The sequence below is a fragment of the Manduca sexta genome, chromosome 23, assembly GCF_014839805.1.
Source record: "Manduca sexta isolate Smith_Timp_Sample1 chromosome 23, JHU_Msex_v1.0, whole genome shotgun sequence".
In the NCBI taxonomy this organism is placed as follows: Eukaryota; Metazoa; Arthropoda; class Insecta; order Lepidoptera; family Sphingidae; genus Manduca; species Manduca sexta.
In genome coordinates this window covers 4,253,392-4,281,107 of record NC_051137.1, presented here as the reverse complement: position 1 = coordinate 4,281,107, position 27,716 = coordinate 4,253,392, and the positions used below count along the sequence as shown (strand labels likewise).

Sequence of the window (27,716 nt, the reverse complement as noted above, 5' to 3'; positions counted from 1 at the left end):
TCGTTCCTTTATTAGGGTCAAAGCCGACGATATACAAATCATTAAAATAAAATAAATTTAATACACGAGATGATAAGGTTTATTTTCATCCAATGTTTTTTTTCGTATTTCTTAAGTAAGTAATCGTGTCATACTATTCGTTGCTACAATGAAAATCATACTCTACTTTGATGCACGTAGAGTACAAACTGTAAAGTGAGAGTTTTAATATCGCTTTGATCGAATGAACCTCGACTTTTGATCGCGACCATGACCGACTGTGAACTTGGAAGTAATTCTTAAAATATCGATAAATTTTTGTAATTTGTACTTTAAATAACTGAAAATGGGATTGAGAAATGTCAGGGAATCCAAGATAGACACAGGACACTGCGGACTTTTTCCTTTGAATAACTGAGCAGTGATTATTATTATAAACCAAGGCAGCTGATTTTCTTGTATGACTTATTAAAACTGCTAAAACACGTTGTTATTACAAACTCATGCTTTTATCAGTTTATCTTAAAGTAAATTGATTTCAACAATTGTTGAGTGATATCATTTTGTTCACGAGTTTAAACACTTGTACGTGGTTACAGCTATATTTAAAGTACAGTTCGCAATATAATTTCATTCCTATAGCCATATACAACTAATTATTTAAAAATAATATAACTGTATTGTCAGCTGTTCGCTCTGTACTATCAACCTTTAGATATCAATTTTTTTTTCTTCATTTAGATGAACATTTTAGAAGAGCACTTCAAGAAAATAATAAATAAAATAAAATTTTATTCATCACATAGGCGAACAAAGTTGCACTTATAATAAGTCAAGGTACGTGAGAATATTTAATTATTATTTAAGTAAAGTCGATTATATAATAAAGTCAGCCATAAAATTTTTACTTTTTGATTATAAATTAAAACTTTATTAAAATTAAACTATTTTTCGGATTTAATCCCTGTTTCTTAATAAAGTTTATCCTGTGTTACGAAGACTTCGCAGCCTTAACCCCGCAAAAGCGACAACAAAAAACAATCTAATTTTGAACATAAAAAAAATAGGCACAGGAAACACCACGCCTGAAAGAATGTCGACGGATTCGCGGCACGAGACGAGAATTGTAAAACAGTTTTTATTTACGTTTCGACTTTCACTAGACAGTGCGGGCGAGGTCAGGCAGTTCGAGTCTGCCTCGGACGTGACCGGGGTACTCACAAAACCATACTCGTTTATATATATTTAAAAACAAAACAAAATTTTACATAAACACTCGTCAGCTTGCACTGAAGTGTTTGTAATGTTCTCGCAGTTCGATTTTGTTCAATGGTTGATATTTTTGGATTCAATACTAATGAACTTGGAAGGGAAGACTTTAGATTTGTCGCTTTTATTTCACCTGAAAGGAACCAGTCCAGCTTTTTTATTTTATGTCGTCTTTTAACTATATACTTTTTTAAGAACTGTCCAGTTTTTTTATTTCGTGTCTTCTTTTGACTATACAATCTTTTAAGGACTTCTACAACTGTCACCTGTGGAGTTGTGTATTGTGTAAACATTTTGCCACTTACTCTTAAGGATTTCCTGTTATAAACATTAGAAATTAGAGAAGGGTTTGGCTATTTTTCAAGTGAACCAGCAGAACATTTTAGCTCCTCTGTTGAATCTTATTTTGCGATTCGTCAACCGGTTACTTGCCCGCTGCGTTATGAAGGTTGTCAATGATAATTAACTTCAAAAATAAAGGAGGCCAAAGTCAAAGATAGATCTAAACGGCGTGATTTTGTCTGGAAATTTTAATTTAATAATCTAAACTACATAAAAAGCTATAATACTTACAGTATATTATATTAATTGAAAGACATACATAAGTCTAATATTGGTTATCAAAGGGTCGGCGTTTTTGAATATAGGCGTAATTTTAAACATTTTTGCATTAAATATTGCACAACATGACTCTCAAACAGTGTAATACTTTATAATATTGGTAAAGGATATTGTATAGTCACGTAGAAGCCATATAACATGCTAATGCTCATTGATCGACGTAATCTCACGTGTTCTTTGTGTGTTTACCATTTTATCATGAACTCGTATTGTAAAGATCGATTCATTTTTATTTCTTTTGATTTTATCTATATGATGTTATAAGTTAATGTTTGTCTTAAAAAGAATTGAGAATCTACTTAAATAATAGTTTAACTGTAAGGCAAAGGGTGAAATTTTCCCAAACCCGACACAATATACAAATATTAATATTCTAATATGCGGTATGCAAAACGTTCTAATAATAAATAGAATTTTCACATTTATTATGAAAAGGATGTCTCGAAGGCGGGTATCGGGTTATATGGATCCAACGCCACTGGTAACTGTTTAAACGATAAAAAATTCAGTTTGAGACAATAAGTAGTTTGTAAGAAGCTATTCACCATTTAAAATAACCAAAGCGTGTTACTCATGTTATCTGAGTAGACATTTTACATTAAAATGTATATATTTTGTAAAACCTATTACAGATATAAATGAGAATATCACGACACGGGTGATCTTGAGCGACATTCTAATCCTGGCGCTACACTTGGCGTATTTGAGCAAATATTTGCGTTATTTGGCTAATGCGATCATCATCTTTGTGCATAAAGGACACAAAGTCGATATTATTTTGTTGAAAAGTCGCAAATATATTGACGATTACGCCAAGTGTTAGCATGAGGTGATAATTAACTTCTCAACTATGTTATGACCATCCTGTTATGATCCAATATTTTATTGGGAACGGATCTTATCCTTAAATGGCTCCTTAGCATAGTTTATGGGGTAAGTGATCAGCTAGATTTAATAATGATTCCTATGCCGTAACATAGTGGATCTATGGGAGACATTATCCAAATGAAAGTTCTCATAAAATTAACCACAATCTCTCATCTGTTCTTTTAATTTGACATCTTAATACGTAGGTATTTTGGCTCGTTTTGCCCCGGACTAGAATTTCTCAAGGTTGACGCGTTTAGTTACGAAAACTAGAATCCTTTGTACACCAAAAAAATCTGTAAATATCAAATTAGATTAAACTATTTAACTGGTGGCTCTTGTGTCATTTTATTTAGTCAAATATCGAAAATCTGAAAGCTGTCCTCAATTTGGAAATATTTGAGGAAACTGTTTGGCTAATGTAAAAATTATTGTATTTAATTCATATGTTATAAGTATGTGCTGTTTGTTTTCCTAAATAAAATAAAATTTTAAATACTGAAGACGAAAAACAGGACTTGCTTTTTACTGACGCCGAGAACTCAAATCTAAATGGTTTGCCGAACTCTCACAAAACAATGCCGCCTTTGTCCTTATCATTTCTAGAGCTGCAGGTAGACGGAGTTAGGTTACCAGTCGCTGTTGACACAACCCGTTCGCGATAAGAACTTTATGACGCGAGGATGTGAATAGACAGTTTCCATTTAGATTGTACCTGTCGTAATCAGATGACGCTTTCGGTTGACGTTAAATGTGAGTTTATCTTTTCTAATATCATGTATACCTGTGCTAATAATTTAAGTGCGAAAGTGTTTGTTGATTTATCACACTGTAGATTGGCAAGTTTCTGTAGAGACAGTATGTATTAGTGACGTTACATTTATCACAGAAAAATAGTCTCGTACGCGACTCTTCGGAAAACAAATTGCATGTGACATTGTTATTAATATTTTCATCGTTTTATATTTATTTGTAACATAAACTAGTTGCGTTAACGCTCTGAAGTCTTATCTGAAACCGAGATAAATCAGGCGATAATAATCTCAGTGAAATTTGTATCTTTTAAAAGTGTGAGGCGGCGCTTAGATGAATTTATATTTCTTGTGATAAAGTATATCTAGACTAACAATCGGCCTCTAATACGGGTTTTAAAAATATGCAGGAAAGAAAACAATGACAATAACGCTAAAATATAACAAAAAAAACTTTCTTCGTGAGTTGTGCATTTGTTTGGTATTCTAAACGTGTTTTGTCAGTGCAACTTTATGGAATCCAGAATACACGTCAAAGCCAATTAAACATATTCTTAAATTCAGATCAGGGTACTACAAATGTTTTAAACAAGAAGCGATACTTTATATAACGCATTGGAAAACATTTCCGTATTTAAAATAAACTTCTAAAGAAACAATTTTACTTTTACTTAACCATCATAGAAGTTACGAAATACTTGTATTTTTATGTTATGTTGTTTCTAATGCGTTAATCCATTATTATTACTTATTACGGAAACAATAGATGTATATTGAATAGTAAAAGCGACTTTTGTTTTGCTTTCTCTGTCGTAAAACGAGATGTTATTCTTCTGTAATATAACATTCGACTTAACAATACAAAACGTATCTTGGACTTTCAGCATTTTGTTAAAGAAAATTTTACTCATTCAAATTCATTTGTTTCATTTTAACAAATGCTAGTGGTAAGATATATTTTATATCCGCCCGGATAGCGATCACCGTACACAGCATGTTAAAACCCGCCATAGTGGCCGTCATAGTTTCGGGATCAGCCTATGTATATCCGGTTCCAACAGGACGGCATACTTGTGTCGACTGACGAAGGGTGATTTTCTGACGTCAGTCGACGTTCTCTTGCACCCCGCCCCGTCGACTACCGAGGGGTGATTATCTGACGTCAGTCGACATTTTATTGCACCCCACCCTTATGATAAGGTGTAGTGGGGTCACTTTGCAGTGCACCGATAAAAAAATATAAGTTTTATGGGCGTATAAAGAATTCTAAATGTAGGTCGGTAGGAACGCGGGTCGCATAACAAAACACTTCAGGGGCCTTATTCTCTATCTCGCACGTTATTATGTAACAGTACACAGTAACAGTGTGTAAAAAGCACGTAACACAACGCATCATGTTTAGGACTATAGAAATTTGGCTTACAGAATACCATTCCACGCACATTTCTCGAAGATAACATGACACGGCCGCGTTACGCGTTCACACTACCATACAGAATAAGGGCCCTGATACAAAATGCACGGACTGCTTCCATCTACGTGACTATGTTTGGCGGCGTTTTTTACAATCGGATTCGAGTTGAATCCGTGATTAGTCTGAATTAGAATTAGTGCTTTCTATACATAAATTAGATACTGCGCTCATATTAGGTATTTTCTATGCAATCGAGATATGCGACTCGTAGAATAATGGGCTTATTTAATAACTAGCTCTTGTTTGATGCTTCACTCGCGCGAAAAGGTTTTTGCCGAATAAAAGTCCCGCTATATATTTTTTATGATAAAATATAGATTTTAGCACTCAAGAGTAATGTACATTCCTATTAGTAATTTTTTTCATAATCAGTTTATCAGTTTCTGAGATTAGCGCGTTCAAACTCTTCGGCTTATATGTAAAGATTCTATGATTGTAACAAAATCAATTTTACTTATATTCTTAAGAACCATTTAAAAGGAAGAGGAATTATATATGACTGCCTCGGTGGCGTAGTTGTATTGCATGTCCGGTACAATAACGCTCTCAGGTCCTGGGTTCGAATCCCGGGTCGGGCAAAGTGATATTTGGGTTTTTCTGCTCAGTATCAGCCCGGAGTCTGGAATTTGTGCCCGATATGGCGATAGGCTCGCCCCCTATCACATCATGGGACGGAACATACTTGGCGAAAAGTGGGTGCCCTAGTTGCGCCTCTGCATACCCCTTCGGGGATAAAATGCGTGATGTTATGTATGTATGTAGGAATTATATAGTTTCAACACCGTTGCTTTATAATTAGGTACATTAAAGGAATGCCAGATTGCAGTAAATGAATTCTATTAACCTATTTAATTAATACAAACAAATTCTAAATCAATTTCAGTAGTAGAATAAAACGTAATCTTATAAACAGCTTTTTTATAATATCCATTTATGTACACAAGACTAACGTAATCGCGTCCTACAATATCCTCTACAGTATAATGATTTAACAGGCATATGCAAATTGCACACGAGAGGAAAGAGCGCTGCATATGGAGAACTATGCAAATGAATAGCAATGTTCTGTTACGTTACTAAACTGTAGGGTTGCTACGTTTCCCAACTATCGTGATCATGGAGTCTTTCATGCTATTCTCTAATATTCGAGCTATAAAATAAGAGATTTTCATCCTGTTTAGTTGTTCTTAAAAAGTAACATTCAATTCCAAGTTGTGTAGTTTGATTCAGCAGTGACAACCCTATCGGAAGCATTCGAGCCAAATGAAGTTACATATCATTTTAATGTGCACGATTCTAATCAAAAATATGATAATGAATTAAAACTCAAGTTTATATCCTTTTATAATTACGAATGTCGGAAACAATCCATAAATCACAGTTAACTATGTTCACTGAGTTTTGTTTGTTAGATTTATACCCTACATGTTTTGAGTGTTATAAAATAAAAATATTTTTATGTTAGTTTCCAATTAGAGTCAAAATAAATGTAATAAAATTTTACGTCAAGCTAAAATAGCCCTAATTCTTATGTGAATATTTTAATATTTATATTGGTAATAAACTAAGCTGAATTACTACCTTCTTTATGTTCTGTTTCTATTATCTTATACATTTGTTTACCTCGTAGTGGGATTTTTAACATAAAGTTGATTTGGTATAATTTGTAACATAACGTTCACAATATAGCTATATACACATACATTCGATCATATATATCAAGGTTAAAGGCATACCCCCTAAGGTTAGTTACGAAATGTATTATTCAAGTTGCGTAAAGCAAATAATTTGGACTATTGTATTTTAATACGTAAAATTCCTTTGCCGCGTTGGGTCTGTCCACTATGAGATGTCATTTGGCGATCGAGCCAATACGATTCTGATTACATATACATAGTATTTGCAGCCAAGGTTTAACCGCATTTTAATACTATCCAAATGCCATACAAAGATCAGACGGACTATAAGTTTAATAAGTACCTTCGTATCAGAAAATATTGCGGTAGTATTTTGAAGTACTGATAACGAATATTGATACTATGCACTGTAGTCAAAAACAATCGACCATTGTTCGCATTCAACGATTGGCAGAATTTTGCCGGCCTGTCTTAATCCATACAGGTTAAACCCGGAAAATTACGCAGATCAAGCCCCTGTTTTTACCATGTGTACGGTGCACGTAGGCCGTAAAGCATTGCCGCTAACATTTATCGATATTACGGCATATTGCGCGTGGCTGTCGTTGCGCATGATCGCGTTTCCCGCGCCGGTCGCAGGAAGCTATCGTCGCCGTCCACCGTGAACACACACCTTTCCATTGTACACCTGGCGCTTGCCACTTGCACCTAAACCATACGAGGACATTTGACGACCTCTGGGTAAAGGACAAAATATGTTGGTCCGATTCGCAAATGTTTGTTACAATGTTGGGTTTATGGATTTGTTATTTTGAGTAGTTTAGGGGGGTTTATTCTTAATTACATCTATTGGCTATGTCTATAAAGCTTGGTAAACATTCAGATCACATCAGCCACATTATACATAATTATTTTCATTATAACATTAATTAGTTATGCAGCACCAGGCTCTTGGGAATAATGTAAATTGCTAATTGCCTTTGCTTTACATTTATCTCTTATTTTACATAAAAAAAAAACAAAAATAAAATTAAAATACTTCGTAAGAAACTAACAATGATTTAGATTCAAGTAGTTTCATAATCTTCGAACCAAAAAAAGTAACTTCTACGCAAAGGAATTTAACTGAACAGCCAATAGCTTAGCTAAGCATATACAATATATATCATGATGTAATAATTCGTAGATAGCTCCTCAGGGATACATATCATCACGCATAAACTAACGCAACAATAGCCCATAAAATTATGTAACAGATATGATCAGTCATTTCTCTCTATTGTCTCAAGGTTTAGAGATTTTAACTCACACTTCATAGATATAAGATAACCTCATCCAACACTCGTATTGAATTCTTAATAGAATTTGGTCTTCTATGTCGCTATAAGTATATTGTATTTTTTTATTGATTAACTTAAAATCTAAAGACGAAGCAATTAATTTCGTAATATAATTATGTAAATGGATCAATTTTACAAATTTTGTGTTATTTAAACTGGATTAAGCTTGCGTTCACACTTCATCTAATGAATGTGGCACGCTTGCAAATTAATTTTATCGACAGATCTGTTCATCAACATGAATTCTATGTGTTAGGAATATAATTTATTTAAGCTCTTTTATCGGTTTTGTAATCCATAGACCTTAGTTAGGCTACGATTAAATATTTTTTTTATTCATAAAGCATAATATTTTATTATAAGCAGTGTAAAATTAATTTTGTTATTGTTTGTAATAATTATGAAATTTTGACTTTGTAGCTGACTGACAATTGCGATGGTCTATGGTAGAGCGCGCACTACTATAAAATAAATGGTATAAATCTTTGTAAAATTTAACAAATATATTAGTCTTAATAAATATAATATTTAGTCAATACTTCGTAACATTTGTAATTTTTTTTCGTTCGCGACTTCCCATATACGTTTTAAATATCAAACTAAGAAAAACACCGCATAGTGTAAACGTACAACATTTTAAAAGCTTTTTTTCTCAAAACAATGTGCCTTTTGCAAAACAGTTTCTTAATATTTTCATTCACGTTTCCTTTCGTAGTTGTTTTGGAGAGTCTGTGTTACCGGAAATTCTTGTTAGAAACATGTTTTGAATTTTGTCGTTCAGTTTCATTTTAAATTTTTTTAGTTTATACTATGCATGATAACTTGACTATCATGTTGAACATTTTAAATATCTTTGTTACTTTTTTACATTACATATAATTTAATTGTATTTTAATATGAACAATTGTTAAAACATATGCATATAATCTACATTTATAATACTTAGACGGTACATAAAAATTGGACATGTTTTTGCGGATATTAAACATTGCAATAAAACTATTTTGCGGATTTTATCTCGACTTTTTAAATATTAATTTTTTCCCGACTTTTCGGGTGAGGGCTGAGATATTGGTCGACCGACACTTCGGTCTCCCCCGTGACCATGAAGACTGCAGCCTTCAGAACGCGAGGAGAAAATTAGAATACAAAAAACCGCTATCAATCACGAAGAAGAGTTTCATTTGAGCATCAATATTGTTTTAATATCTGCACGTTCTACTGGAATTTTATAATTTGTCTCAAAAACTTATAAGAAATATATGTCACACTACATACATTTCACTATTCATAAAACTGAATAAACACCCTTATTCCCTTCACAAAGAGCTTCCGTTGCGATCAGTTCCGCCGTCCACGTGCGTCATTGACCAAGCACGCACCATGCCGAAGTTGGATCACGAACGAGCCATTATAATGTCATCTTAATGCTTTGACTTGACGCTTTTTTGTTCATTTAAGTAATGTTTGTTTATTGAGCAAATAGTATGAATATATGCATAGTAGTTTCTTGTTAAATAGATAGGTAGGTCTGCTAATCGGCACTAGGCCAGTGTGGTTGACTAAACCCTAAACATTGTCAGTAGTGGAGGGGGTCCGTGCTCAGTAGTAGGCAGTACGTAATAAGGCTGGTATATCATAGTATATAAAAGGATATACGTATCTTCAATATATGCATTCGTCTCACTGGCTTAAGTGTGGTACTTTTAAAATAATTGCGAAATTATGATTCGGCGAAGTATGTGGATTTTTAAGTTTTATGTATAATTATAATTTATTAATTATGTAAGTCTTGAATATTAATTGAATGAAGATATTATTTGTAGAAACCGTAACTTCATATTCCACAGTAAACCTTTAAAAATTATTAGTTTTTAGCATAATATCTTTGGGCTCTACTTCACTTAATATTAGGCACAGTGAGGCTCTGTGCCTAATATTAAGTGTCAAGTAAAAAAAATATCAAGTCCCCAGTAAAAAAAAACAAATGTCAAACTTTAAAAACGATTTTGTCATATTTATTATAAACGAGATGACATAAACGCTGTTCAGTGGATGAGGTCAGATATTGATTTCTAAGTGCCAAAATTAAGATAATAAACAATGTAACCGGTTTAAAGAAAAAATATTTATAAAAATAAAGCACCGAATATGATATAAGTTCGATTCTTGTATCGCTTGCTTTTTTAGTTTTTTTGCCAGCTTTAACAATTTACATTAGTAACTTTATTTTCTCAAATTATAGGTAGACGATTATTTTTGCAATTTAATTGAGTATTGAGATAATAAATATATATAATTTAAATTGATTCGATGACGTATTGACGGAAACACCGAAATTTAAAAGTGCAATTTACATTCTAGGGTAAATAAAAATCTTTAAATAGCTGTTTAAAAATGCAAACGAAATAATAAGTAGGTACATATTTGCTTGCTTTAACGGTGAAGGAAAACATCGTGAGGAATCCTGCACACCTGAAGTTCTCCATAATAATTTCGAAGGCATGTGAAGTGTACTAACCCGCACTAGGCCAGCGTAGTGGACTAAGGCCTCATCCCTCTCAGTAGTAGAGAAGGCCCGTACCCAACAGTGGAAAAGTATAAAATACAGGACTGATATTATTATATCCACTCCTAATGTAATAAGTGGCGCACCAATTGGGCTATTAGTTATGTCCGAAACGCATACAAGATGATTTGAAACCTTTATTTCATCAGGAATCCAATGAGACGCTAAAATCAATCAACCTGCACAAATCTGATGATATCAAATGTTTTGTAGAATAAACGGTTAATCTACTTGTGAATCTGGCTGCCCTGACCAGTTTTGATAAACTGGGTACAAGGTGTTACGCTAAAATGCACCTAAGAAACAATGGCGACAATTAAATGTTGCGCAATACATTATGAAAGACCGCAGTTCCACCGTGACCGGTACATTGTTCTGTCGATGATTGTTTGATCGAGTGCTTGTGAAATAATAGTTTCCTTTTAAGGCTCTGGAATTCGGTATTTTTACTGAGTCTCTAATTTTCTCAAGTCGTAATCACCAGCAATAATCCTCTCCTAAAGATATCCGCACTCTTTACTACGTGACCATGCCTTACATGCTATTTTTGTATAGAAATCATGGTTATATTCGATACTCAATGTCCTCCATAACCTAGAAATCTAATATGTAAGAGCTGTCCGCCAAACTTGTTTTATTTAGATGCAAATTCACGCACCGTTGGTCTCTTTCTAAAAATAATTTTGAAAATATCACTTTGAATTTGTTAGCTCATAAAAACGGCAACCTAGATTTTAGTAAATTAAAAAATCTGTCGAGTTATTTTAGATATCAAGTTCATTGCTAGAAATATCTTGCATTTAACATCCGCATTTAGATTTGTAACGTTAAAGTTGATATTCATGCGTCAAAAAGCAGTCTTAAAAAATCTAACAGTACTTTTTGTAATGCCATTAAAATATTATCTTATCTAGTTTGACAATTTATTGTCAAAATAAATTCGTCGATTTTCAAAATTCCCGCTTTGTCTCACTGGGTTTATTCCTCGGAGGAATTTGTCCGAACTGGTTGCTATGGCGGCGACATCCGCGCTTCTTTGATTATTATTTAAGGAATAACGGCAGGTTTCCATTATCGTGACTGGGTACTATTGACTGTGCATGACAACAACGTATGTCTAGTGAGTAAGACCATGAACATCCGTGGTGAGGTAATATACATGATAGGTGCTTACTTCAAGTATTTAGATTCTTCAAAAGGAATATAATACTTATATTATGAGGCAGAATCTACCTAATGTTTCTTACCTCGTTTAATTCCAAAGGTTCAGTAATTGTGTTTTAAGGGTTTTTTATAATTACATCTTCGAAATTATAACGATGCGATCGATTACGCTATCATGGATATTATAAATATAAATAATTTGATAACAATGTATATAATGAAACAAATAAAATGTTACTATCTATTATTCTTAATTTTGTAGAAATAAATGTAAACGATGTACGAAAAAAAACACTCGAAAAACAATTAGCATTAAACAAGATAATTAAGAACCGGTTATATTAATTAGACTAGTTTACAAGCTAGGAGATAGTCATTATTGCCAATCAATGAAATTATTAAAACAAATGTAATTTTCACAATTTGCATAATTTGGAGGCCTCGTTATAATACTAGTAATAAAATCTTACATGAAATTGCTTTATAATGTAAACAACTATATTTCCTGATGATGTTTTTAAAATATTTTTTATTGCTTTTTTTTAATCCAACGAATCCTGACCTACCGTTACCTATACTTCTGTATTTTTAGCTAAAAGAGTTTAATGATGACTCCATTGATGCTAAAAAAATTACTATTATTTACCACAAGAATAATGTACTATACAAAAATATGTAAAAAAGGCGTAAACTTTATGGCTTATTTCATAAATTCCGCATTCTGGGTTGCGGAACACTTTTTGTTCACGCATGTCATTGGGCTCGTATGTGGAATTTTCGTAAGTAGTGGCACCCGAATGTGGAGTACAGGAGATTTTTATTTAATCATGTCACAGTGACCGCAAGCGGAAATCATTTTTATAAGCCGGTGGGACCCGAATGCGGAGTTTGGGAGATATTATATTAATCATTCCGTAGGACTAGGGGCCCGCATGCGGAAATCGTTTTCTTAATCGTTATTCCGCGTTTGGGAACACTGGACTGAGTTAACAACTGGGGAAAATGACTCATATAGTATTAAATACCGAAGATGCCACCGTGCCTGTAGGAATATATTGTCTATGTATTAAGTTGTTACCCTATAATGTGATTTGTTCGATTGTGAAGCGTGCAACAAGACTGACGTATTTTCCCCTGGTTCCAGATCGCGCCGGTGACCACATGCCGCCGTCATCATGGTGATTGTTACCAGGGTAAGTGGCGTCTTTTAAATTACAAATTGTATACCTGCTACTTTACCTGTCACAAAGGTAAGATTTGACGATAAATGATCAAAAGTTAGGTTTGAATGTTAATGAGAAGGGAGGGGGGATAGTGTGAATAAAAATAAAATTTAATTCATAAATCCAGCCCAATAATGTCAGTACTTATAATCAACTCCCAAATAACATTCTTTTAGTATCCCTCAGCGAGGTTAACCTTTCATAACAAATAAATTCCTATTTGCTTGAACGTAAAAATATTTAAGCAAATGGGAATATTTATTTGAAGCATGTAATAATATTGTAAGTGTCGTTTCGTCCCATGAATCCATTCACCCCATTTCATTGTACTTGGTGAGCGCAGGAATTGCGCATGATAACTCCCTCACACGCGGTCGGCGCTGTTTTTGGATTAATGTATATAATCCGGTGTGGTCATGTCCATTTTTTACATTTACTTTATTAGTTTATTACACTATATTTTCAAATAATAAATCTAGTTTGGTCATTAATATTTATAAGCCACTTCCTAGACATTACGCTTGGCGCCTTTAATGCTTTGTAAAAATAACATCCACGCATTTTATAATACACTTAATTTTTTTGTTGTTATATTTATGTTATGAATTGCTTCGTCTTAAAAAATAATAACGTGGGTATTATTTTCCGTTGATTTTTTTGCAAGTGAAATAGATTTGCCATAACCGAACAGTTTATATTGCTCTCAAGTAGGTCTGTTACTATTTGACAAAATGAGTTCTTAGCAATTCAATGGCGTGGTAGTAATTTGAAAGAACCTTTCGATTAACGCGTCGACTGAGTTCATGTTGACAGTTGGAAACATTAGAAAGTAAGATGATTATAGCATACAATATCGAGTTTATCAACGTATTATAATAAAATGTATGCGGTGTTTGTAAACCGGATACCGCTACACGACGAGACAGCATAAATTTAACATCGAACCAAGTTCAAGGCTTCTTCACTTAACAACTTCATAATAGACAAATAATGTAAAAGTTGCTTTGTCGTTTCGATGGCTCTTGTCTTTTTTGATACGAGTTTATGTTTTTTATTACAGGTTGTCGAAATTTAGAATGTATGTAGATTGCAGACGAAATATTCGTGTATCTATTCGGTTTCTTTTATTAAATATGCATGTTTACGATTCTGGCAAATAGGTAACAACCTAAAAAATGTTACTTGGCCAAAATCATTTTTCGTCGTTTTTATCAAATATAATTCTTCACCGGTAAACGACTCCGAGTATCCCTGTCAGTAGTAGAGGCCCTTGACCAGCAATAGGACAGTATATAATATTGTGGTGATATTATTATTAAAAGACTTTGTTAAATAAGCAAATGGCTCATTTAATCATAATTTTTGGCCAATTTCCATCAGCAGTAGATGACCGACGGTTTAGTGCAAACCTTCAAGTATGAAATGAGTTTTTTAGTTTACGTTTTGGGGCATTTTTTTAAATAGAGTTCACCAGTATCTATGGTTCTTTCGGACAATCCATAATTAATATTTGGAACATTTGATGATTACTTAAATTAGAATATCTACATATTAACATTTATGTGCAAATCCTTTTACACCTAGCTCTTTTAAAACACCTTGCCGTGTATAATATGGCTTCATATAACACAATGTCTATAAGAACGAGTACTCGAGCAAACATGTAATTTTGCATGTGTACGAGTGATTACGAACGTAAACAATAATTACACTAAGAAAAGGAAACCTAATTTTGTCATATTGTGTAAAGTAAAACACGCTTAAACGAAAACTTGGGTATAACGAGGTCGGGGGCACACGAACAGACGTTTCCGCGTACAATGTAATATTTGCCGGCAAATATTTTACGATTATGACGCCGTGAGCCTACTTATTCCCCAAAGCGGTAACGTTTTCTCGTCGAGTTCCGATCAATGCGTTTGGCAACACATTCCATCAGCCAGCCACAGAATCCAGCACTCGGTTCGGGGGCATTCACCTCTCTGACCAATACATACGTGAATACGTACAACACCTGTGCAAATGTGAGAGTGAGGTATTAATTAAAATGAATCCAAACCCCAGCAAAGAAAACAATTATGTTGAGTCGTTTTTAATTTATCTCTGCGTAATCGGGTAACAATCTATAATTACTGTCAGTAAAGCCTTCTGTGGTCGCTGTTACGTTGAACTCTAGTTATAATACTCTTTATCTGTGTTGGGATCGGTGATTTATGGCGGGAATGTTGACGATCCGTTTGCGAAGCATTATGTTCTATCAATGTAATCAATTAAAGATTCTTTATTCTTAAACACAATTGCTTTAAGCAGTCCGTACGGGAACATTTTGATTTTAGAAAAATAAAAACGTAAAATTAATTTTAAAATAACTTTCAAAATTGTTTTTGTATAAAAACGTAATCCTGTTCAGCGGTTTTTTGTCCAAGGTTATCAATATAAGTGAAGCAATAACAATCAAACTATTTATAATTAGAGTATCTATATCCGTAATGGCTTTACAAATTAGGACATTGCCAAAACGAGAGTGAGAGTGCGCTGTCCAAACTAACCATCAAGTTGTCGCGAGTGGGAGGGACACTAGGACCGAACTAGTTTCACAGCTCGGAACTGTTGACGAAATATCTAAACTGGTTCACATAAAACAATTGCGTCATAAAAATGAGACTGGGTTATTGTTTCATTCTGCGAAATCTGTAGACTGTTACTGTAGAATTGACTAACATATAAAACTTACCTGTGTTAAATCAAGCTGTTTGTAAGACGGCATTAATTCGTTTTGGCCGAACAGTGCTTATTTATAAAAAAGTTATTCTCATTTGACCTTAGTTTACGTAATTACATAAAAAATAACCTCTATACGTAACAAAATTACGTATACAGCCAATTGAATTATATCTCTTACTTCCGACATTAAATCCTCAATATCCGTATTCGTATGTACATAAACTTTCATTCCTTATCATTTTAATGGAAAGGGACAGTTTTTACTGAATATAAAAAATCTATTCCATATGTATGTATAATATTATATGAACTTTCTATCACTCAACATTTCTGTTATTCAATCGGTCATCATTTACCGGAAAAACCGGTGACATTCGCTAAAAAAGGCGGAGAATGATCGTCGGCAAGTGCAGACGTACTCAAACGAATATCGTGTGTTTGGTATAAACGTGTAATGTGCTCTACACGTTTGCTGTTGAAGTATCACGACTGGCACATTAAGTCTGCATGCTTATTGAAGGTTTTGTATATCCAGAAAATGTTTTAAAATATTAAGACAATATTAGTTATACAAGGTCATTTTGACATTGTGTTACTCAATTAAACTACATAATATTCGTCTTCACCTTTGCTGACATACAATATTTTCACCATAAATCCATGTTTTAGTTTTCTGTTTTTTGATCATTTTGTATTTTAATGCGAATATGGCGTGTATGTGAGTGTATTTCTGACTGAAAGTACGATATTGCCGCTGCGACGAATTCATTTAGAGTAGTAGTAGTGGCATTAGGGCATGTAAAATTAAAAATACTTATTATTAATATTTATTTTGTTCGAAACACTTTCACTTTTTTATTTTTACGGCTGAAATAACTTATTGTAAAGTGTTTTATCCAAATAGATAAGTATGTGGTTTCATTTAATAACGCAATGTCAAAATGACCCTGTATATGAAAACTGTACCTAATATTAATACACGAAAGCAGTATTTAAAAAAGTCTGTATATGACAGAGATTTTAAAAAGTATGGCAGATAAGTAAAACCTTTGTAATGTGGAGGAAGATCGATTTATCAGAAATATTATAAGGCGGCGTGATGCATTATAGCTTAAAGATATAACATTTACAGTTGTTTTTGCACACATCCGATAGTTTTAGAATCGATATGATCAGCTATTTTGTGGCTGTATTGGAATCATTCGCTTTTTGCGCAGTTGTAAAAGTATATTTTAGCGACTTAAATTGTGGAATAATCTTATTTTGATGCTATATAGATTTTTGGCATCATATTTAAAGTCAGTTTGAACTACGCTAAGAATATTTTAGTCAAGTAGCGAGTAATTTAGTTAATAAACGTATCTGAACATTGACAGTTTTGTCGAGTAGATTCGTTTAGATATATTTACTTACTAATTTTACGCTAATCAACTTTAATTAATTTTGATCCATAATTTTAAATAATCTTACGATTTTAATTGAAGTAAATATTTGTGTCAATTCTGTTTAGGTAAGTAGGACGTAAGAATTTGCACCGGAGATGATTTTTACGTCCGTAGATTTTCCTGCGGTTTTCAACAATAACCAGTGTAATGGTGCTACGTTTGGGCTAGCAAGTTCTTGCACCAATGTATTTCGTAAGATGCGTTAACACTAGCAGCAATATTTTAAAAGTTTTATACTCATTCGATTTGGCGCAAGAATTGCAAGCTGCAAAATTTGCAGTAGTCCAAGTATCCAAGATTGCTTCCACGTTAAGAATTACTTGCGGCAGTCGACCGCTCCAAATTTACTATTCAAAATCTCGCTTAAAACCTACATTTTTCCACATTATGACCTATTAAAAGTTTCTAGAAGCCAGCTCTATACGTTATTTAAAAAAGTCATAATTTTTTGGAGAAAAATAAGAGGTTTTCCGCAAAATCTACAAACAGCAGAGATTTTCTAGGTTTCGTGTCTTCGAAGCAAAGCTCTAATACGTCCTAATTAGTAACCGTTCGTGACTTAATCGTAAATGCTGACAACGTTATTTCTGTGAAAATTTTGTCACAGATAGATAAATGAAATTGAAAGTTGAGACATTCTAGTATAATTTATTTAAGATTAGTATGTGAATGTATATTTCAGCGTACAAATCTGCCTAATCTGTTTGTTCTTTAGAATTGACAAAATCTTTGATAAATACTTAGAAAAGACAATTCTGACTTTACACAAATATGCAAGGATGTATGCAAACTGACAATGTATTCAAAACTAGAAAGCGCATGAATATGAATGAAGTTATCTGACATGACATTGAACGAGTTAGGTGACGATTGCGGTCAGCTTTTGTGATAAAACTGTAGATTATTGACTCCAGTCCGCGCGTTGCTATGTTTTCGATCTGTTGTGCTTGTTCAAGTTATTAGTGCAACATTATGTCATGGATAGTAATGTAGTTTTCGATGTAAGTTATTTAAATATAATTTTCATCTTTGTTTTTAACTACCTGACTTTTAGCCGACTTATTTTATAAAATATATAGTCTTGATATAGTTAAGTAAGGTTATATAGATCTAAGGAGTTATATATATCAATGACATGCGAATACACATTATAAGATATATTATACATAGATATATTTTAAGAGTGCAAGCGAAAATGTCTATAGGCATGTAAATAGGTAACTACATAACTATATAAAACCACTTTTGGAATTTCCCTCAAGATCAATCTTAGCGATATTATTGCACCATTTTCCTATGTAGATAGGGGAAATAATTTTAGAATTCTGTACCTATACCAGAAGCCCTTACGTATGGGCATGAGTTCATCAGTTTAAATTTATATTAAGTTATTTTATGCAATATCGTTGATAACCAGGCTCCTACACATTCTAAGTATTTATTTCTAAAGTGCTACAAAAAACATATTTTGTAAAAATATTTTATATCTCTAATTTATGAAAAGTAAAAAGGATGAACAATGTATCAGATCGAGTGTGGTGTTGACACAGTTTTCGTTTATAGTAATTACCACGGAACCGTACACCAATTAGGGCCGATTTTCCCTTTACCGTTTCATATTAATAAAGGCTATTATCTCAAATCATATCTATGTATATACAATCTGATATGTATATCTATTAAAGTGGCCATAGTTTAGTAAAGATTGGGACGAACTGCCGAAACGAATGTCCAAAGAATTAAAAACCATGGGAACGTACCTCAGACTTTCCTAAAGTTATGCGAATTACCGCTTGCTTAAACGATGAAGGAAAACATCTTGAAGAAACCTGTATACCTGAGAAGTTAACCATAAGGAATTTTGAGGGTTTGTGAAGTGTGCCAATCCGCACTAGGCAAGCGTGGTGTACTAAGGCCTAATCCTTCCCAGTAGTAGAAGAGGCTCCTGACCCATCAGTGGGACGGTATTTAATATAGGGTTGATAGTATGTATCTAGGCTCTATCTTATATCTAGTATGCTATCGGAATGCAACTGTCGGATGAATGCATTTACTTCTTAGGAAATCTCACTTGAACCTTACGCAATGCGTGTCTAACACATAATATGTTACATTAAATAGCTTCTCTTAAGCATTCCGTTCGTATTGGAGCCATTGACGATCGCTTTCACGAAATTTATAAGATAATGATCGGCAGACGTCTATGGGTTGCACAAACATGGATGCAACTTTCTATATTTTTACTACCTACTTACTATTGTTTGAGAGTACACTTTAATTGAGTAGATATTGGTTCGTTCGGCGTTTTCTTAAATATTATGGTTGATGCATAAACGTTAAATACGTGTAAACATCAATTATAGATTTAGTATATTAATTGAATATTAAAAATTAACTTTACCTGGCCAGGTAATTTTATTTCTTGCTTATATTACGAAGGTGACAGTTTATAAAGATGTTTGTGTGTTTATATTTGTTAAAATTTAGAAATAAATGCGGTAACTGCTAAACATACTTGGTTAAAATTTGTCATAAGGATAGAGGGTATAGTTGTATTTATTCTGGAGAAGGACATTCGCACGGACGGAGCCGCGAGCAACACCTAATAGTCACATAAATTGTAATCGTTTCCAAATAAACGCTTTCACCTAATGAGTGTCCCATGATAAACGTTTGCCTTTTGTGACGTTCAATGTTACGGATATAGGTAAATTACCTATATTATGCCGTTTGTGTATATGGTGAATGAACACGAATGAATACGAGAACGAATGTATGAAATAATGAATGAATGAATAAATTACAGTTCAACAAACATCATACGATCAGCTCCACCGAATATTTTATACACTTTAATGCGACCATAACTTAATTAAATTAATACGTAATGGTACGGATTTTTAATTATAATATATTTTTATTACATACATTTAAATATGGAACACAACATCAAATGATGCATCAACGATAAACTGCGATCTTTTTGGCTGTATGACTTTCTTTTTATTTGGTTACGTACTATTGATTGAATTGCAATATTACATTCCTAATGCGATTAGATACGTCTCATTGTTGGTTACCGGTTAATTTTGTGTGTAGATAGACCGCTTGTAGAAAGTGGATGTCCCCACTGATTGTTAAAACTAAGATGAGGCCATTGAGATATGTTGATTTATAATTTATTTGTTGTGTAATACGGATTCTTTCATAATTCTATGAACAAGTCCTAGGTGTCCTGAAATCTGTCAGGGTTATTTAGATTAATTTTATAGAATCGCGGTCGAATTATTTTTATTGTGATATAAAATCTAGTTCCATCTAGTTTTTGATTCACAGTGCAATACAAAAATGGAGTTTTAGCTTAGTGAAGCAGTGCCCTTGCGCTTTATCACTTACCCACATTACGTGCCACCAAGAAAATCTCTTAGTTTCTCTCCTACATTTCCATCAATAAATTCCATGAAAAGTGTTATCTAAACATTTTTGATGGACCTTCTAATGCGTGAAATGTGCTTGCGACTACTAATTGAGTTAATATATGTACGTAAAATAAAATACAGTTAGATAATTAAATCTAAATAATATACTACATACAGCGAATAAAGCTGAATTCCTTACTTCAAAATTTGAATACCAAATGTTGTTAATTCTACTAATCATACCTGTTTGTGCTTAATGATGTAATTTCTATATTTATGTTTAATATCACTGCTTTGTGTTTACATTGATGTACCTATAATTAATTATTATTAGATTTTCCAGCAGACTTAACACTACGATTACAACAATTAATATACTTATAACTTATAGCCATAATATATGTACTAGGTACAGTATTCGATAGCATATATATGTAAGCCCAAGTTAGAAAACGCAACATATAGGACGTCTTTTAGCATGTGCCAAAGGATAACTCCATTTAGACACTTGATGGATTAGTGACTAACATTTCATAGAACATGAAAAACACTCCCCCAGATCGGATGCAAAAAATAGGGTAATTTAAATTATACCTAATGCTGACGAACGTAAGACGATGAATTTCACACCAAAATTACTTAGGGTTTTATAGTCCTATACCATGTCTCCTCATTGGACCGAGTCCATATGGATTTTCCACTGCGTTCTTACGGTAGAGAAGGAAGAATGATATAGCTTTGAAATGATAGGAGTGAAGAAGTTGGAGTAGTTGGAAAGATATTCCAAGGTTTATAACAATGTAAATGTTTTTTTTTCCAGGGCGATTACATATGGATCGAACCGGTGTCGGGGCGGGAGTTCGACGTGGCGATCGGCGCACGCGTCCTCGCCGCCGAGGGCCGCCGCATCAGAGTGCGCGATGACGACGGCCAGGAGCAATGGCTGCCGCCGGAGCGTCGCATCAAGGCCATGCACGCCACCTCCGTGCACGGCGTCGAGGATATGATCTCCCTCGGCGATCTCCACGAGGCCGGCATACTCAGGAATCTGCTCATACGGTACAACGAGAATCTCATTTATGTAAGTATTTGTTTTATTTTCAATTTCGGGACTTATTATTTAATGGTATCGAATAGCCTATGCGTGATAGTGATCGCAGTTTACCAGCTCCTATAAAAATCTATGATATTAAAGCAGTGATTGCGACGCACAAAGCTAAGGTAGCCTCTATCTATGATGGCGATGATAGATCAGAATGTAGACCTAACTAGAAAACAGCGCAGTGGGTAACATCGGATGTAAGACTGTATTTATTTATAGTATAGTGATTCTATGCCCATAAACATGTCACCAAGCTCAATTCCATATTCGCGACATTGATGTAGAAATATCTGGAAATAATAAACTGCGTAACTAACGATAAAGAAATTAATTAGTATCTGTCAAGATCTGATAATTTTTATACATATTTTGATTAAAATGAACCACAAATCACGAAACATTTATTCATTGGCTCTGAAATCGTTTAAACCACACCTCAGACATCGTTACGTGTCTTATCCAAAAATCATTTTATATAGATAATGATAATCTTGATTATAAATTAATTGACAAATTTCCTACTTAATTAAAACTAGAGTTACAGATTTATTGTACAGAGAGAATAAAGTTATTTGTTATATTTATGAATTTTGAATTTATAATTAATAAACGTCTAGAATTTTTGTAGTTTGTATATCAGTTAGGGCGTTCACAGCAAACTTTTTTCTTCTGAGTCAGGATGCTTGATGAACTCGTGCAAGTAATACTTGGTTGGGTACAGCGTGAATCATAGTTAGGAGATCATAAAACTAAATACATATATCTGGAAATTTTATCTGTTGAATTCGATGTTGACAGTCTCGAACTTTTAATATTTAAAAGATTTTTTTTATTGATTTTAAACCTTTCAAACAGTAGGTATAGTATCCTTTTTTACTTTACACACATACATATTTACGCCTTTAATCGTCGAAGGAGTAGGCAGAAGCGCAACTGAACTGCACCCACTTTCCGCCGTGTGTATTCGATCCCATGATGTGATAGGATGCGAACCTATCGCCTTATTAGGAACAAATGCCAGACTTCAAACAGCGTAGAATAACACAATATCAAGTTGCCCGACCCGGGAATTTTGAATCCGAGACTTCCGAACTGCAGTCGTACCGTCAGACAACTACTCCGCCGCGCCGAGGCAGTAATTTTTTAAACCACTCATTATTTTAGAATAAACAAATAACGGCTAACTTATTATCTTTCAGACCTACACCGGCTCAATATTAGTAGCAGTAAATCCATACCAAATCCTGCCGATATACACGGCAGACCAGATCAAGTTGTACAAGGAACGGAAGATTGGCGAACTGCCTCCGCACATATTCGCTATAGGAGACAATGCATATGCGCATATGCGCAGATATGGCCAGGACCAATGCATCGTCATCAGCGGGGAATCAGGGGCGGGCAAGACTGAATCTACCAAATTGATATTGCAGTATCTAGCTGCGATAAGCGGGAAACATTCTTGGATAGAACAACAGGTTGGTTTATTAGTAGCAACTTACTTATTATTTCTCAATGAATACTATAAATTGATACTGAAATCAAGTTGTAAATAGCTAAATATATATAATAATAATAATAATAATGACAGCCCTGTATTATATACTTGCCCACTGCTGAGCACGGGCCTCCTCTACTACTGAGAGGGATTAGGCCTTAGTCCACCACGCTGGCCTAGTGCAGATTGGTAGACTTCACACACCCTCGAAATTCCTATAGAGAACTTCTCAGATGTGCAGGTTTTCTCACGATGTTTTCCTTCACCGTTAAAGCGAACGATAAATTCACAAAGAAAACACACATGATTTTTTTAGAAAAGTCAGAGGTGTGTGCCTCTGACTTAGGATTTGAACCTGCGGACATTCGTCTCGGCAGTCCGTTCCACACCCAACTAGGCTATCGCCGCTGTTAATAGCTAAATATAATCAAAGTAATTGAAATTTCAAATAGGGACAGATACTGTCACATTTATCAATCTATAATATTATAAACTAACAATACCAATAAAAGGGTTTTTAAATTTCAGATTTTAGAAGCCAATCCAATCTTAGAAGCATTCGGCAACGCAAAGACCGTAAGAAACGACAACTCGTCGCGTTTCGGCAAATATATCGACATTCATTTTAGCAGCTCCGGAGTCATTGAAGGAGCTAAAATTGAACAATATCTTCTAGAAAAATCTAGAATAGTCTCCCAAGGAACTGAAGAAAGGAATTACCACGTTTTTTACTGCTTACTTGCTGGACTGTCGAAGGAAGAGAAGAAGAAATTAGAATTAGGAGATCCCTCGGAGTATAGATATTTGTCTGCAGTAAGTATTAAATACAATAGATAGTTCGATATAATTGCTAAACTTCTGCACTCTAAATGTAATAAGATTTTAAAGATACGATATGAAGCTCATTCCTTTCTTTGTTACAAATATAACAATTATATTATGGAAATGCATATATTAATACATAGATAAATTATGTTTCTATTCTGAAACTACGTAGTAAAATTTATTTTTCATTTTAGAACCAGAGAAATTGCAGTTTGAGATTAAATTTTCATTAATGTTGCAGATTTTACCAATCTTTTTATAGTAGATATTTATAAATAGGTTACAACTTAAACACTAACCTACATTACAAAATACATCACTAAAAGGAATTATATAAATACCAACCAAAATTATTCTCAGTGTGAAATATTTGTATTATCAAACCTGTTGCTTGCCATGTTTTAACAATAAATCATAAAATACTTTTTATTAGATAATCAAATGGCGCCAGTTTTTTCGACTGTTGAGTTCCGTGTTAAAAGTAGAATTAATTTGAGAGTAGCAGTAACTTTCAAAAAACATAATGAATATTGCCGGCTTAGTACAATTAATGACAAATCTATTGAAGTTCTACGATTAACTAAGATAAGATAGATTTATTATCGATAAATAATCTAATACAAAATCAAAGATCAAAAATACGTATAACTTTGGAGCAGTGAAATCAAGTTTTTAGTCGTATTCTTAAACTGTATTATTAAATTCATCTCTACTTCCATAAGTCCTTTAAAATAATTTTCATATCTCGACTTATAGCTTTTATGACTAAGAATTTTTATATAAGAAATAACATTTAAATTATGTCAGTTAAAATGGATAATATACTGTTATCAATAAACTTAGTTATAGGACTCCTGTTTTGTCGCTGTCGTCCTTGTGCATATTACTTTGAAAGAAAAAAAATACTAAATATAAATATTTTTATTGAAAAGCTCCGTAGTAAAAAAATTAAGTAAATTATACTACATTGTTATAGGGAGGCAGTTTCACATGTGAAGGTAGAGATGACGCCGCAGAGTTTGCGGATATACGATCTGCCATGAAAGTGCTGCTCTTCACAGAACCAGAAATATGGGAAATACTAAAACTATTAGCCGCCGTACTACATTGCGGGAACATAAAGTATGAAGCCACGGTCGTAGATAACTTAGACGCAACTGAAATAAAAGAAGAAGGGAACGTAAGAAGAGTTGCGAATTTATTAGGTGTTCCTTTACAATCATTGATTGGTGCATTGACGAGAAAGACTTTGTTCGCCCACGGTGAAACAGTCATATCAACTCTAAGTAGAGACCAGTCGGTAGATATTAGAGATGCTTTTGTAAAAGGCATTTACGGTAGACTCTTCGTGACCATCGTAAAGAAGATTAACGCAGCTATCTACAAACCGAAAGCAACAATGCGAACAGCAATAGGAGTGCTAGACATATTCGGTTTCGAAAATTTCGACCACAACAGCTTTGAGCAGTTTTGTATTAACTTTGCGAATGAAAATCTTCAACAGTTTTTCGTTCGACACATTTTTAAATTAGAACAGGAAGAATATAACCACGAAGGTATCAACTGGCAACATATTGAATTCGTTGATAATCAAGATGCATTAGACCTGATTGCGTTAAAACAGCTTAATATCATGGCGTTAATCGACGAAGAATCTAAATTCCCAAAGGGCACTGACCAAACTATGCTAGCAAAACTTCACAAGACACACGGTCTTCACAGAAACTACCTCAAGCCCAAGTCTGACATCAATACGAGTTTCGGTCTGAACCACTTCGCTGGAATTGTGTTTTACGATACTCGAGGATTTCTGGAGAAAAATCGGGACACATTTAGTGCTGATTTATTGCAGCTCATCCATATTTCTACTAACAAGTTCCTACAGCACATATTCCAGGATGATATAGCGATGGGTTCGGAAACTAGAAAACGTACTCCAACTCTTTCCACTCAGTTCAAAAAGTCACTAGACTTACTAATGAGGACCTTAGGGACATGCCAGCCTTTCTTCATACGATGTATTAAACCAAACGAGTTCAAGAAACCAATGATGTTCGACCGTGGATTATGCTGCAGGCAACTCCGGTACTCAGGAATGATGGAAACAATCAGGATTCGAAGAGCCGGTTACCCAATCAGACATAGCTTCAAAGAATTCGTCGAGAGATATCGGTTCTTGATTTCCGGTGTACCGCCAGCTCACAAGACTGACTGCCGATCGGCCACTGCCAAGATATGTGCTCAAGTACTCGGTAAATCTGATTACCAATTAGGTCATACTAAAGTGTTCCTCAAAGATGCTCATGATTTGTTCCTAGAGCAAGAAAGAGACCGTGTGTTGACAAGAAAAATATTGATCCTCCAAAGATCTATTAGGGGTTGGGTGTATCGTAGAAGATTTTTGAAAATGAGGGCAGCGGCTATTCTTATCCAACGTCACTGGCGAGGCAAGTTGCAGAGGATTCGGTACCAGAAGATGAAAGTAGGGTACGCAAGACTTCAGGCCTTGATTCGAGCGAGGGTGCTCGCACATAGATTCCGGCATCTGCGAGGTCACATTGTTGCGTTACAAGTGAGTAATCGGGCGAAATTAAAATAAATTCGACTTAGTCTTCTCTTCGAATTACATGATTTTTACTTACTTCTCTTGATATTACTATGGGCCGAGTAATAACACTTGTTTTAATCCTCCTAAAATTGCACCGTTTTAATAATTTTGCTATTAATTAAAATTATATTAATCTTTATTTGATACGTCCAGGCAGCAGCCCGTGGCTACTTGGTGCGCCGATCCTACGGCCACAAGATGTGGGCGATCGTGAAGATCCAAAGTCACGCGCGACGACTGATCGCGATGCGGCGTTACCGGCGACTGCGGCAAGAGACACTCGCGCACAATGAGGCGCTGCGCCTGCGCCGTCAAGAGGAACAGCGTCTGCACCACCAGGGCAATTCGCGCGCTAAGGAGATCGCCGAACAGAACTACAGGGTTAGTGAATTTATATTTCTTTATTATATATTGAAATTAAATAATTAGTCGTTGTATTTTACTGTTGAACATTCATGTAATAATAAAAACCCCTATTACTATTTTTTTGGAGGTTTTGGATCTGAAATAAGCTTTGGTTGGTGATATAATTCAATAAAAAAAAATCTTAGTCCTTATAAAGTGTCTACAAATTATTATTTGCCGTTCGATATAATAGCGCCATACCGTCTGAGGCCTACAAGGCTACTCTAATCTTGGTACATGCCGCAGTGTACCCTATAGATCATAATCGCATGATACAGGCTTAGAATCACACACTTCATCATCGTCGGCATTCAATTGATGTCCAATATCTAATCACAATCAAATTTAAACTACATTTTGATTTGCGATAGATTTTAGATAGTTATAATTAAGATCTGCGTGACAAATAATTGGTCAAATTATTCTTTGTTATTACATTTTGCGCTAATTCGAGGTAACTTTAATATCTTGGTAGTGTACATCTACAGATTGATTTGATTTTTATCTGATCAGCAATTTATTGGCTTTATTCATGATTTATTTGTTATATGATTTCGGATTTATTGTTATATAAATTAACGAGTTTTTATATATCTGGCAAGAAAAAAATATTTAACCTCGTAATAATATGATCGGTAAGAAAAGATCTGGTTATAATTTAATGGTTCGATAAGTAACAAAAAATTATATTTAGTAAATATTTATCACTAAGAAAATATTTTTAATGTAGAAGAATATGTGAAAGAATAAAATATAAAATGTAATTATATAATTAAGGATTCATGTAAAATGTTT

General features: G+C 34.0%; 1 protein-coding gene across 3 annotated transcripts in view; it reads left to right on the top strand.

The window, feature by feature from the left end:
* The window catches only part of LOC115443733 (myosin-VIIa), a 44,851-nt gene that overhangs the window by 4,532 nt on the left and 12,603 nt on the right, over positions 1–27,716 (top strand). The window contains exons 1-7 of one of the 3 annotated variants that reach the window (XM_030169263.2): positions 3,471–3,489; positions 12,817–12,865; positions 21,304–21,564; positions 22,785–23,063; positions 23,612–23,896; positions 24,885–26,480; positions 26,670–26,897. In XM_030169263.2, coding sequence (XP_030025123.1) covers positions 12,848–12,865; positions 21,304–21,564; positions 22,785–23,063; positions 23,612–23,896; positions 24,885–26,480; positions 26,670–26,897 — 2,667 coding nt within the window. In that variant the 5' untranslated portion in view covers positions 3,471–3,489; positions 12,817–12,847. Of the gene's footprint in view, positions 1–3,470; positions 3,490–12,816; positions 12,866–18,026; positions 18,066–21,303; positions 21,565–22,784; positions 23,064–23,611; positions 23,897–24,884; positions 26,481–26,669; positions 26,898–27,716 lie in introns of those variants that run through there. The other 2 variants (XM_030169262.2, XM_030169261.2) reach the window with 2 other exon arrangements.